Source organism: Pipistrellus hanaki, assembly GCF_964339955.1.
Source record: "Pipistrellus hanaki genome assembly, chromosome: 7".
NCBI classification, from domain to species: Eukaryota; Metazoa; Chordata; class Mammalia; order Chiroptera; family Vespertilionidae; genus Pipistrellus; species Pipistrellus hanaki.
The window spans coordinates 21704092-21717862 of NC_140509.1; the positions used below are offsets into that span (position 1 = coordinate 21704092).

The 13771-nt window shown below is 38.3% G+C and overlaps 1 protein-coding gene across 2 annotated transcripts in view; it reads right to left on the reverse strand.

The window, feature by feature from the left end:
* The window catches only part of HMGCLL1 (3-hydroxy-3-methylglutaryl-CoA lyase like 1), a 221231-nt gene that overhangs the window by 66121 nt on the left and 141339 nt on the right, over positions 1 to 13771 (reverse strand). For both annotated transcript variants that reach the window (XM_084890880.1, XM_084890879.1), the window contains exons 6-7: positions 5337 to 5400; positions 3097 to 3285 (exon numbers count right to left, since the gene is read on the reverse strand). In XM_084890880.1, the coding sequence (XP_084747006.1) occupies positions 3097 to 3285; positions 5337 to 5400 (253 nt within the window). The remainder of the gene's footprint in view (positions 1 to 3096; positions 3286 to 5336; positions 5401 to 13771) is intronic.

Consider the following 13771-nt stretch of genomic DNA (forward strand, 5'->3'; position numbering starts at 1 on the left):
CCAAGTTTCCACTTATTATGTGTCTGCTTGCCTTAATATTAACATCCAGTTTGGAGCACTGTAAACTGTTTCTCAGCCCCTAAATTAAAGCAAATGATATCCACTCCACATCCTACACCAATTTTACTAGAATCCACTTCAAAGATTCTGTTTTAGAAAATGAAGTATGGCCACTGCTTCCTGAAGCCAAAGTTGGCCCTGTTCATAATGAAGTGAAACTTTCTCTGATTTCCTTTCTATTTAAATGCTGACAGTTTATTCCACGACATTTTTTCCTCCCCCACTAGAATTAAACCTGGTTATTTTGCTGTTGTTGTTGCTGATATCGGGGGGGGAGAGAAGGTTAGGAGATGAGAAAGGACCCTGCCTTCCTCAATGGTGTTTGGGACAGGATACCGTGTGCTTACAATGACATTTCTGGACTGCCTCTGGCCATCTTTAACAACATAAAAGTTCACAAATATTTAAAGACTGTCTGAGCTACACACAATTTCAAAGAGAGCAGCAGTGTATATTTCTTTCTTATGTTGTCACTGGTTTATTCAATTATGTCAAAGTGGATGGCAGAAAAGACAAAACAAACAAAAACAGCCTCTACCACTCTAAATTTTAGCTTCCTCATCAGATCTGCACTCTTTGACCATTTCCTTAATTGTTCACTTATACTAGCCTCTCCGGCTTCCTGTCATGTTGCTTATTACACAAGCCACTGTCACCTTCTTTACCTATTTACACTGTGACTAGAACCCAAGATCCGGGCAATGTACCAGCAAACTGGACTCCATCCCACCCTCCATATATTCAGAGAGCCTGGCACATAGCAAAAGAACAGAAAATACTTACAGATGTTTATAGTCACACTTCTTACTAACCACCACAGGAGCCGCTGAAGAGTATCCACCCCTATACGCATGCACGGGCCCACACACACATACACATATGCAGACACGCACACACATGCACAAGCCCATATACTCACACACCAGTTGGGCTTGAAGATGCATTCACTCCGAAAAGGTTCTTCATACCTGACGGTGCTACTAACCCTCAGCCTTTTCAAAGTAACTTACCTTCTTGGATCTTTCAAATGCTGCAGGCAATGTGAATCTGAACTCTAAACCAGTATGAGAGGGGTCAAGGAATAAGGACAGAGGGAGAGTTTGCATTTCTCCTCCACTCAGAGCCAAGGCCATGAGAATGAATGTGCTTGCCTTCTCCCTTTGAGAGATGGAATTGCTGGTTTACCCTTTGACTGAGGTGAGGTATCTTGGGGATCTCAGCCTCATACAGGTTCCCACCCATATTCCCCATCTTGCTTGGGCCCTGGGTAGTGTCATATACTGCTGTGCAGCCATTACACGATGGGAAAATGCCCCAGGATTTTAGTCCTCATCTCTCTATAAACAGAAACTGTGTAATTCAACTAATTCAGCAAATGTTATTAAAGGTTAGTTTCTCTTATGAATATTTGTCTTCTTTCCCATTCCTCAGATAAGATTCTCCCCTGTCCCAAGTCCTTTGCCCAAATGGTGTTTCATCTGTTTGAAGCATTCTTTTCAATAGACTGGGGCACAGATGTGCATACATACACACACACACACACACACACACACACACACACACACACACACACACCTTCTGGGGGTTAGTTCCTTCTCATTTTTTAGATCTGATTTTAAACATCACTCCCTCAGGTGGGCCTTCCCGAGCTCTTAAAGTCACAATGTAGCATCAGAAATACTTTGCACTTGGTCATTTTCAAGAGGCAGACTGCCTAGAATCAAAAGTTTGGGTTCCCAGATTTTTGCACGGTAGCCCTGCCTCTATCCCAAAGCACTAGACTATCATTCATTAAGTAATGAAATATTACTACAGGAATGAAATATTACTCAGTGCGTTGCCACACAGAAGACATATTCATATAGAGAAATGAGAGAAAGACAGATAGAGACAGAGCGGACAGAGACAGGCTGAGACACACCTCTGAAGAACTTGCTGGTCAGGAACACTTAATAAGTTACAGTTGCAGCTGATCACAAAATCCTGAAGTGATGCCTAGTTCTCTATTGTTTTAGAAACTAAAATACCTAGAGAAGGAACACTGTAAAAATTCCCATGCCCCAAATTCCATGGGATTATGATTTTCTCTCCTAATTCAATACAATGTTCCTTGCCTGCTTCCAGAGGGTAAATAAGGATTTGTGCACATATGCTACAAAGTCAAAATAAGCCCTTGTGCGGCTTGATCTTCACATGATTTTTTTTAACTCCTGCCAAGTGACTGTACCGTTTAAGGCTGTGATATTAAGCTCTACTTACCAAATTTCAGCTCCAACAAAGAACTTTCATAGTCTTACCTTTAGTCGTCAAAATCTTGTGTTCTAAGAACTTCAAGTGAATCAATTTTTAGCAGAGTTTAAGAAACTAACACTATTTTGAAATAATACCCTTAAAATGCTATTTCAACCTATTCTTCTAAATTCATTCAAAATAACTGAGTTTTTATTAGAATTTAATAAATACTTTTTTAATCCTCCAACTTTCTAGATCTCTTCATTTTAATAATAATCTAACAGAATATACTTGACAAAAACCAGAGGTTCTTTCCAAAGTGTGCTTGCCAAGATCAGGAAAACACCTTAAACAAAATATTCTACATTTCAGCACCACATCTCATCACAGAGCACCAAATTATCAAAAAGAACATTCGTTACATGATTACAACAGTACACTCTACTATCTTTGTGCCTTGCATATTTCAAAATGCTATCATATTTCAACCTATTAAACTTTATGTCTGAAAGCCCATGGGAGTTGAAAAAAGCAGATGCAGCTTTAAGGGGATTAATACCTTAAGAATAATAAATTCAGGAATTTTATCAAATCAAATTAATGGTAATATGAGATATCATTGCTCTAAAAAAAAAAAAAAGAAAAGAAAACATGTGCAATTTACATTCCTGTTGAGTGCTTATCATGTACTGTTTAAATATATATCCACAGACATTTAGGAATGTTATCTTATTGGAGCTCTTAGCATGTCTATATTATAAGTAAAGATACACACCTTATATACACACAAATAACACAAAATACCTGGAGGGCCGTGAGGATATTGGCTAAGGCTTGTCCGTAAGTGTCATGACAGTGGACGGCAAGAGCAGTGGGTGGGATTTCCTTCATGACACTTTCCAACATTCTCTTCATGCTTCCTGGAGTTCCCACTCCAATCGTGTCTCCCAGAGAGATCTCATAACAGCCCATGCCATACAACCTCTTTGATACCTATGGGGACAGGTGAAGAGCTTGTAAAACAATGGAAGCGAACAGACCCAAACCCTGTTGTTCCTCAGCAAACATGTGGAGGTAAACATCACAAGGAAGATTGTGATGCATCCATGGGAAACATTTTAGTTTTCTGATTATTTCCTTGTTCATTAAATCCTAAGCATTATATAAAGCCCTGAATGGCAATAATGTAATTATATTGTGATATTCAAGTTTATCTTAGAATCACAACTATCTATCTATTCACATGTTCCAATAGGAATTATAAACTACAATTTCAACTATGGCAGGCTTACTTTTCCCAATTCTTTCTTTAATTAAAAGGAAGCATTACATATTTACTTTGGAAGTAGCATTTCTTAAGGAGTTAAATGAGGAGTCAAGAAATATCAATACTAGTTTCAGCTCTGTCACTCAGTAGCTTTATAATTGGTAGAGGATCAAAATATTTCTGGCTTACTTTTTCTGTCTCATAAATGGATGCACATATATTATGATCTTGCATTTCTTGACTCAAGTGCTAAGAAGTGATCTTATAAAGTGGGGTTTCAGTGGAGTGATGGATAGTCTAGAAGTCACCTCTGGTATAATAAAGAGTTGGTGGTGTAAGAGGAAATGGACACCACTACTGGAGACAGTCTTTTGAAGAAACTTCTATGTGGAAGGATGGAGAGAGTCAATAACTAGGTGAGGATGCTGAATTAAGGGAGAATGTTTTCAGATGGAAGAGACTTGAACATGTTCAAGTGCAATCGGGAAGAAATCTAAACAGTCGAATATACAGGGACTGAGTGAGGGGAAGAACTGGAGACTTGAAGGACAAGAGAGTGAAAACACGTTGCATCAGTCACTTCAGAAAGTAAGAGAGTGAGTTGGCTACAGAATATATTAGAATAACACAGAAGGCTATTAAAGGTTGCTGGTGATGAATGTGTAAAGTTTCTAATCTGCCTGTCACATAATTCTTTTCAGCAACTGCTCAGGCATTCTGGTGCAGGAATAGAGACAGCAGAGGCAGGAGAGCAAGGAGTCCTGTGTATAGGCAGAGTTGGGCCAGATTTTGTGGAGTCTGAATTTACACTATTTTGGAAGTGTTCTTTAAGACAAAAGTACATAATTGTGAATTCAAATTATTAACAGAGACTGGGAAGGATCCTATGCAAGTGAAGGACTACCCCCTGTATGCTTTGTTATCTTATGGTATAGTTGCCTCTGTGTGCAAAGGTCTTGCTTACATAATGGAGCAGGGGCTATCCCTCATTTGAAAAATCTGCCCTGAATTTCACAAGTTCAAATACACAAAACTAGGACTGGCTTTAGCCAAACTGAACGTTTACCCAACCTACATTTTGATTTCTAACTGTACCACCTTCACTGTAATAGTATATCAATAAATTTTAAGAACATTAATAACCCTAACAACAGGTGCACATTAATAAACTTCATATACAAATAAATCTCTGAGATAGTCTAATGTAATCTCAAAGACTGAGCAGTTTGCATTCATTGCTATCTATTAAGAAACAGGAATAATGAGTGAAAATTGAACTTTCATCAGAGCTCCTGACTGACTAATCTATTCCTGTAAACTGTTCTGGAATAGTATCTGGAATCTCAGCAGTAAGAGCTATAGGATCCCAAAGGAACAAAGTACGTATACTCCATACATGTGCTGAACGTATGCATGAGAAGAACAAAGGAATGCTATTGGAGCAACCAAGGTAAAGTGTGCACAAACTGCCCAGACAGTTGGGAAGGGCACTCACTGTGGTCTGCCCACCAAAAAGCAAAGCAGACACTTTATTCCCTCCACCTTGGAGCACCCAGAATATGAAATTCAAATGTAACTTAACTCTGAACAGTTATAGGCAATATGTACGTTCTCAGTGTTAAAATGAAACTGCTAGTTAAACAATCACATGACTCCCACTCCACGGTTCCCTTTAGTCTCTGTTGTGCAGATGCACGAAGTATGAGGGAAATAGACTCCTTTTAAAAATAACATACATTGTTTTGCCATGAACCAGAAAACCAAAGGCATATCTTACTTCTGTCACTTTTTGTGGTGTGATGCTTCCTTCATACGGACAGCCCAGGGCGCAAGACACATACCTAGGTTTAAAGAACAGAACCACATGAGTACAGTGGATAAGCCGCTTCCTATTTTCCATTTTATAAAAATAAAGCAATAGCACCCCAAAAATCATTAAGAAATTTTACTTTACATCCTTCAGTATTGTTGTATGCTCAGACCAAACAAAAACAATTTTGGAACATTTTCAATTTAACTCACATGTTCATCTTCCTAATAATTACCATTTGATATATGTTATTTGATGGCAGATGGGAATAAGAGATAGGTGCTTAGCTTATGGGATTGTTTCTACTATTGCAACATGTGAACATTCAAAGCAGAAAATACCAGTGAAACATAGTTTGATTTAAATAAGTACATGCATTCAACTGTTAACTATCCAGGTTTTTGGAACCATAGAGAAAGACCATGTAGATGACTATCTGAACTTTGCTCTTCACTCCCATCTGGATGTCTTGGCCTCACTTAGAGAATCTTTAATCACCCCGAAACTCTTAGAACTGGCCACAACCTCAAAGTTCATCTTATCTCTTGTGGCTATATTTAAATCATCCCAAACAGAAAAGCATCTAGTCTGCTTTTCAAAGGCTCCAAATAAGGATATTCTATAAGCATCTTCAACAATTTAATATTTAAAAAGCCAAGCTTTTCCTGAAAAGGCAATGATACATTTCCATCTTAAAGTCTTAAGCTGTAGAAAAAGTCTGCTTTAGCTATTTTCAGCTCAACACCAACCCCATTTCATTCAACTTTCCTCAGATACTTTACAACACTTGTATTAAAATCATGCTTCATGCATTGGATTGTCGGGAATGAAGCAATTCACAGGAGGAAGAGTTGGGTGGTGAGAAATGAAGCTTCAGATCCAGTTCTTCAAACCAGAATATGAGAGGATTTAGGAGACTTGAATGCCAAGGAGACTAAACTTTGAGATCTTTCAAATTTACTTTGGGGCACTCAAAATTATTAGGTAAGTTATTGACAAGATCAGATTTGTTTTCTGGAAATGTAACTCCTTGGGAATGCTAGAAGTGGTTACCAGAGGAAAGGTGGAGGCAAAAACAGAAGAGAATACCATATTTCCTTGATTCTAAAATGCTGTTGACTGGAAGATATACTATGGATTTCATTATAGGTTTTGGAGTAAGAAAATATAATATACATAGCCCTAACCTGTTTGGCTCAGTGGATAGAGCTTTGGCCTATAGACTCAAGGGTCCCAGGTTCGATTCCAGTCAAGGGCATGTACCTTGGTTGTGGGCACATCCCCAGTAGGTGTGCAGGAGTCAGCTGATCGATATTTCTCTCATCCATGTTTCTAACTCTCTTTCCCTCTCCCTTACTCTCTGTAAAAAATCAATAAAATATATATTTAAAAAAGAAAATATAATATATAGTAAATAATTCAATGCATATCCATTGATTCTAAAGATGTAATCTAATTTCAATGTAAATGTGATTAAAGTTGTGTTTTGACATTAAATAAGCAGTTATGAGGATAAGGAAGGAGAAAGAGGGCAAAGTCAAGTAAAATTTGACAGTCATACTGGACAGAAAGCCCATCTCTTTGCTTTTCTAATTACTAGAAACTACGTTTATTGTTTGATTAATCTATACATTTGATCAAGATATGTGAAATTGAAAAAATGTACTTCTGCAAGCATAACATTAGATGAGGTGTCTAAGGATGAAAAATAGTAAATAGTTTCATTGAATTTATTGGGGTGACATTGGTTAATAAAAGCATAACAAGTTTCAAGTGTACAACTCAAAAATACATCATCTGGACACTGCATTGAGCACCCATCATTCCAAGCAAAGTCTCTTTCCATACCCATTTCCTCCCCCTTTGCCCACCTCCATTTAGCCCACCTCCTTTTCCATATGGCTGTCATCACACTGTTGTCTGTGTCTATGAGTTATGATATATGTCCTTTAATCACTTCACCTTCTTTCATCCAGTCCTCCCACCCACCTCCCCTCTGACTAATGTTGTCAGTCTCTGCCGAAACTGGTTTGGCCCAATGGATAGAGTCAGCTTGCAGACTGAAAGGTCCCAGGTTCGATTCCAGTCAAGCGTATGTACCTTGGTTGCGGGCAAGAGACAGCTGATTGATGATTCTCTCTCATCGATGTTTCTAACTCTCTCTTCCTCTCTCCTCCTTTCTGTAAAAAATCAATAAAATATTAAAAAAAGAAAGAAAAAGTCTGTTCATGTAGTCTTGCCTCTGGTTTGTTCATGTTTATTTTGTCCATTAGATTCCACATATAACTGAGATCATAGGGTATTTGTCTTTCTCTGACTGGATTATTTAATTTAGCATAATAATACCCAGGTCGATCCAAGCTATCACAAAAAGTAAGGTTTCCTTCTTTTTTAGGGCCACATAGTATTACAATACATTGTATAAATGTATCACTGCTTTTCCATCCACTCATCTACTAATGGGAACTTGGACTCTTTTTAGACGTTAGCTACTGTAAATAAAGTTGTATGAACATAGAGATGCATGTACTCATTCTAATTAATGTTTCGGGATTCATAGGCTATATTGCCAGAAGTAGGATGGCTGGGTCACATGGCGGTTTTTTTCAATTCAGATATAATGATTATACAATAGATAATATGTTGGAAATATAAGTACATTGAATCTGAACCCAACATATCTAGATGTGATTAAATAGAAAACCGAAGCCATCCATTTATATGCTGTTCCTCTAATTGTGAACACCACAATAAGAAGAAAAGAAAAAAAGCAAATGCAAAACAATATGAAACTAACCTTTCCTGAATTTCTATTACCTGGCCATAGCTACCACTCTATGCCATAACCCTGTCTTTCTGAGTACATTTTCATTCACTCACATTTTCCTGCTAGTCTTTCCCAGGCCTATGGCTTGCCTGGTCTTCACACTCCATGATATTTCATCTTTCTATGTATTTATCTTTCTATGTTCTCCATCTTTGTAAGTTGAGTAGTCACTTCTTTAACCTATTTACACATGGGGCTACTTTCTCCAAAGTGAATGTGACAGTTCTCAACTGCGTTCATTCACTGCACTTTAACCCTCTAAAACAGAGTAAGGAACAAAGCAAGTCCTCCTCACCACTCTTTAGCAAATAAAATTTTATTGGACTAAACCATGCCCATTGTTTAGCTATAATCCATGGATACTTTCATATTATAACAGCATATCTCAGTAGTTGAAATAGAGACTATCAGAAACACAAATCCTAAATCATTACTCTCTGGCCTTTACAGAAAATCTTGCCAACCACTGGCAAAAGGAAGGCATGATCATGAGTGTGAAAATATGCTGCTTTGTCTACTTAGACTAGTGGCTAACAGCAGTTTCTAGACTTCCGCTCTTTTTCAATAATCTATGACAGTGGTTTTCAAACTTAGCTGTTCAGAATCATCTGGGAAGCTTTAAAAAAGCAAAACAAAACAAAACAAAAAAAACTCTGATGGATAGGATACTCTCCAAACTAGTTGAATCAGAGACTTAGAAAATAGAATTCAACCTTTAATGTTTTAAAATAATTTTTGAAGTTTCATTATCCTGTAAAGTTAAAAACCACTCAGCTATTAGTAATACTGCCTTATCCAGAGTGCTTGATTAATTCCCTTATATAAAAAGTGATATTCAATAGACCTGATAGTATCTAATCTCAGAAATCTCCCGACTACTTTGCCACAGCATTCTTACTCATCTTTGATTGGCTCCTGGTTATTAAATGTATAATTTTTACTTAGTGTGTTCTCATGGTGATTTTAGTTTCTGTTGGAATTCCACAAGAGTCTTGTATTATTTAAATGTCCCTAAGAAGGAAACCTGACTTCCCCACCCTTGCCCTGAGATCTTTACCAGTCCCTGGACAAATTCCTACCTTAATTCCTCAATTGGTTTCTACAGGACCCATGTGTTATAAATCCACAACCCCACACTATTCATGGCATAGGTCCCAGTGACTACATTGGCAAGGAAGTGTTTTCAGGCTCCAAGATTGCTCAGTTACAAATCCATGTCTTAGAGAACATCTATCTTTTCTCATGCAGACATTCAATCCTATTTCTAAGCCACAAGAGACTGTATCTAGGATGGATACCCCATTGTGTTAGTGGCATCAACTGGCATACTAATCATATTTTCTTTGATAAAATCTGGGGGCTTTCTTTTCTTTTCTATTCTGAAAATGGTATATGTTTTAAAATGTGTCATATTTTTATGTTTGCAATGGGAATAGAAAAAGGAGTCCCTGAACCAGCTCAGTTCTCCTTAGTCTCTCTCTCACCATATGCAGGTAACTCCAGGGGCAACTTCCAGTCTCCTAGTGTATATTATGAATTGATTGCCTGCCACGTTCAGATGACATATCAAGTTCAATCTGTCCAAAAGGATGCTCATCCCTATTTCCCCTGCATTTTTCATTTTTTTTAAAAAAAACACCAGAGCCATTTCCAAAGTCTGTCCTGCTAAATCACTCAAAGGTCACCTTTGAGAACATATTCAAAGTTTGGCTAATTCTTCTCCTGCAGCCTCTATAGCATGCAACCACTGCCAATGGCAGCCCAAGTACACACAACAGCCCCTGCGTCCCCTCTCCAGGCAGCCACAGACGTCTCCTGCATGCTCTCCTTGCCTCTAGACTCTTACCGCTGGTTTTCCTCCAGGTCCTAATGCCAAAATGATACTCTTAGAGAATAGATCTCACTACATATTTTTCAACTTTAAAAATATTTTACGGGCTTGCCAGTGTCTACCACATAAGCTTACTATTCAAATTCAGCAATTTGTGAAAACTCAATGTAACTTTCTTTAAAACAAAACAATACAAACAAAAAAAAGTTATAGTTTTATTGATTTCAAAGAGGAAGGGAGAGTGAAAGAGATAGAAACATCAAATATGAGAGAGTCGCTGATTAGCTGCCTCCTGCATGCCCCACCCTGGGCATTGAGCCTGCAACCCGAGCATGTGCCCTGACTGGGAACTGACCTCCTGATTCATAGGTTGATGCTCAACCACTGCACCACAACAGCTGGACTTCAGTGTAACTTTCTACCTCTTCCATTCACTGCCTCCAAAACTCCTATTCCAGTAAAAGTAAACTTCTTCCTGTTACCCAAACATTTCTTGAGATGTCTCATCACTATTCCTTTGCTCTTTGCAGATTTCCTATCCTGATTAAAAAGGCCACCATTTCTGAGGATGTTTCATATATTTACCTATTTTATTAACTAGAGGCCCAGCGCGCATGGAATCATGCGTGGTCAGGGTCCCTAGGCCTAGCCTGGCCTCCTTGCACGGCCTCTGCTGCCCAGCAGCACTATGGGAAGCTCCCCATCCTGGAATGCTCCGTGATGCTCGCGGCCCTTCAATTGCTCTGCAAGGCTTCCCCCGCCTCCGCCCCTGGACTGCTCCTGGAAGCTTGCTGCCTCACTGTGAAGTTCGCAGCTGGAAGCTCTGCAAAACTACCCCTACCTCCACCCCTTGCCACTGCTCCGTGAAGCTCCCCTGATCCCACAACTGCTCTGCAAAACTCCTCCGCCCAGAGACTGCTTTGAGAAACTCGCTGCCACCTCTAAACTCAGGCCACCCAGCCAAGCAGCCCGCCTCTCAACAGTCCCTAGTGCCGCCCTGCCACCAGCCCCCCTCATGGTGAGCGGCTTCGGGACTGGAAGAGAGGGGGTCTGAGAGGTGCTCCATGCACTTCATGGTGACCCGTCACCTGTTCGGTCGTGACACCACCTAGTTCTTTATATACATTAGGCTACCTTCTTCATGAACTTTCTCCAGGAAATTTTTTAATTACTTTAAATCTAATAGTATTTATCTGTGTATCTGTTACTGCACTTGCCCTTTTTTGGAGCAACATAATAATTATTACCAGTCTGCTGGTAACTCTTTGAAATCAGGCAAATTTTTCATTTTCATATTCCACATAGCACCACAAGGCACTACATTAGATAAAAACACTCATTATATCTTGAATGAATTAATGCACCAATATGTTTGTTAAAATGTAATTTTCATCCTCTGAATAATTTTCTGTAAAATTACTCACCTATAAAATAAATGTACAGCTAGATGCAGGTTATTAATGTTCTAACTCCTATAGCTAGAGATGATAGCACGTATTTGAAAGTTCAGATTTGGAACATAGTTTAACATGATTTAGGATGACAGAGTAATAAAAGAAATCCCCAATCACAATGAAGCTAATTGTGTTAAAATTAACAAAAAGCGCAGTGTTACAATAAACTCTGCAGAAGGAGTTGGGGGTTGTTTTATGTGTGTTTGTTGAAGCCATTTATCAGTACAGATAGTACCTGACTTACGTTGGTTTGACTTACAGTTCTTGGCTTTAGGATGGTGAGAAAAAAAGGGCATTCAGTAGAAATCACACTTTGAATATAGAGTTTTGATCTTTCCCAGGCTAGCCATGTGCAGTACAACTCCCTCTCATGATGCGAGACAGAGCCAGTGAGCTGCAGCTCCCAGCCAGCCATGCAATCATGAGGGTAAACAAATCAGACTCTACTGTGTATTCATTGTGTGAGAGGATTTTGCCCAACTATAGGCTAGTGAAACTGTTCTGAGCATGTTTAAGGTAGGTGAAGCTATGATGTTTAGTAGGTTAGGTGTACTTACTTTATTCTGAGGCTGTGATATGTTCAATTTATGGTGAATTTATTGGGACAACCCTGTTGTAAATTGAGGAGCATCTGTATTGTGAAAAATCCTGATAAATGGCAAAACTAAAGCATCCAAGTCTGTAACAACTTTACATAGTAGAACTGAATCACGAAAAAGCACTTACACTTAAGCCTTACTCAAGTCTACCTGCCCACAGTCATCTCACATTCCTCCAAGCATCTTGGCAAAACAAGAGAAAAAGGATCAATAAAATCTTGAATAAATGTCACCATCACTTGAAGTGAAGAGAGTCAACCATGCCAACATCAGAAGAGACAATGAGAAGAGTGATGAGATTGCATGCAATGTCTAAAGGTAATTGAGACATTTAAATAAATGAGCTGCTGTGACGTACGAGAGAGTATATCAATCTATTCCATTAGCATTCCATTACTAATACACCAACAAAAAAACATAATGTTTGAGAGACTATTGTGCACTTATCACTGTAGATGATATAAGAAATAAAGATTGTCCCTTGGGCCTTAAGAAACAATCCTGCTGAAATTCTCCTTTTGCTCTAAAATGCTAATTTTATGAGAAATGCAAAACACATTCTTTCCTCAAAAGCTCTACATTATGGCTATTTATGAATGCCTGTTCAAATGCAGCTTATCCATATTAACTATTGCTGGGTATGTATTATTCTAGCATACAGCAGTGATAGAATAATATCTAAGACTTTAAAAAGTACAAATTCTCATACACACCACATGTATGAATAAAAATAACTTTAACAGATGTCTCTTTTTTAGAATTTTATGTAACCATATTTTGGTAAGTTATGATTTGAAGAAGATGGTGCCATGTGTGCAAGTGAATTCCATTGGCGTAAGTCAGACCAATGAAAAGTATTTGTTACATCAATCATCAGAAACACTACCTACCAGTCACTATGTATTTTAAAAACCGAGTCCTAAATAAGAGGCTTATTACCTTACTCAATAAGAGTGCTATTACCTTTAGGGTCTGGATCCAAATCCAAAATGACATTTTGCATTAGACAATCAAAGATAGGAAATGCAATATGTACACCATGGCCTAACGGTTTGACTAGCAAATAAGCAGGTTGCAAGTTCTTTAATAAATGCATTAAGTTACAAATTATCTCTATCTCTCAAAGGAAAAGCCAGTAAAATAGATTAAAGACTTAAATTTAAGCCCTCAAATCATAAATTATATAGAAGAAAACATAGGCACCTAGCTCTTGGACATCAGTTTTAGCAGTGTTTTTTGTGGATTTGATTCCAACAGGAGGGAAACAAAAATAAACACATGGGAATACAACAAATTAAAAGGCCCCTGCACAGCAAAAGAAACCATCAACAAAATGAAAAGGCAGCCAATTGAATGGGAGAAGGTATTTGAAGTGATATTTTCAATGAGGGGTTAAGAGCCAAAATATGCAAAGAACTCATACAAAGTTTCAATAAAAAACAACAACCACCACCTGATAAAAACATGGACAGGAAATTTGAATAGACATTTTTCCAAGGAAGGTATACAGTTGGCCAACAGGCACATAAAGTGCTTTTCAATATTATTAGTTATTAGGGTAATACAAATAAAAACCACAATGAAATATCACCTCACACTTTTTAGGATGGTTATTAGCAAGAATAGCAAGCACTGGGCAGGTTGTAGAGAAAAGGGACCTCAGGCATGGTTGGGTGGGAATGTGAATTGGT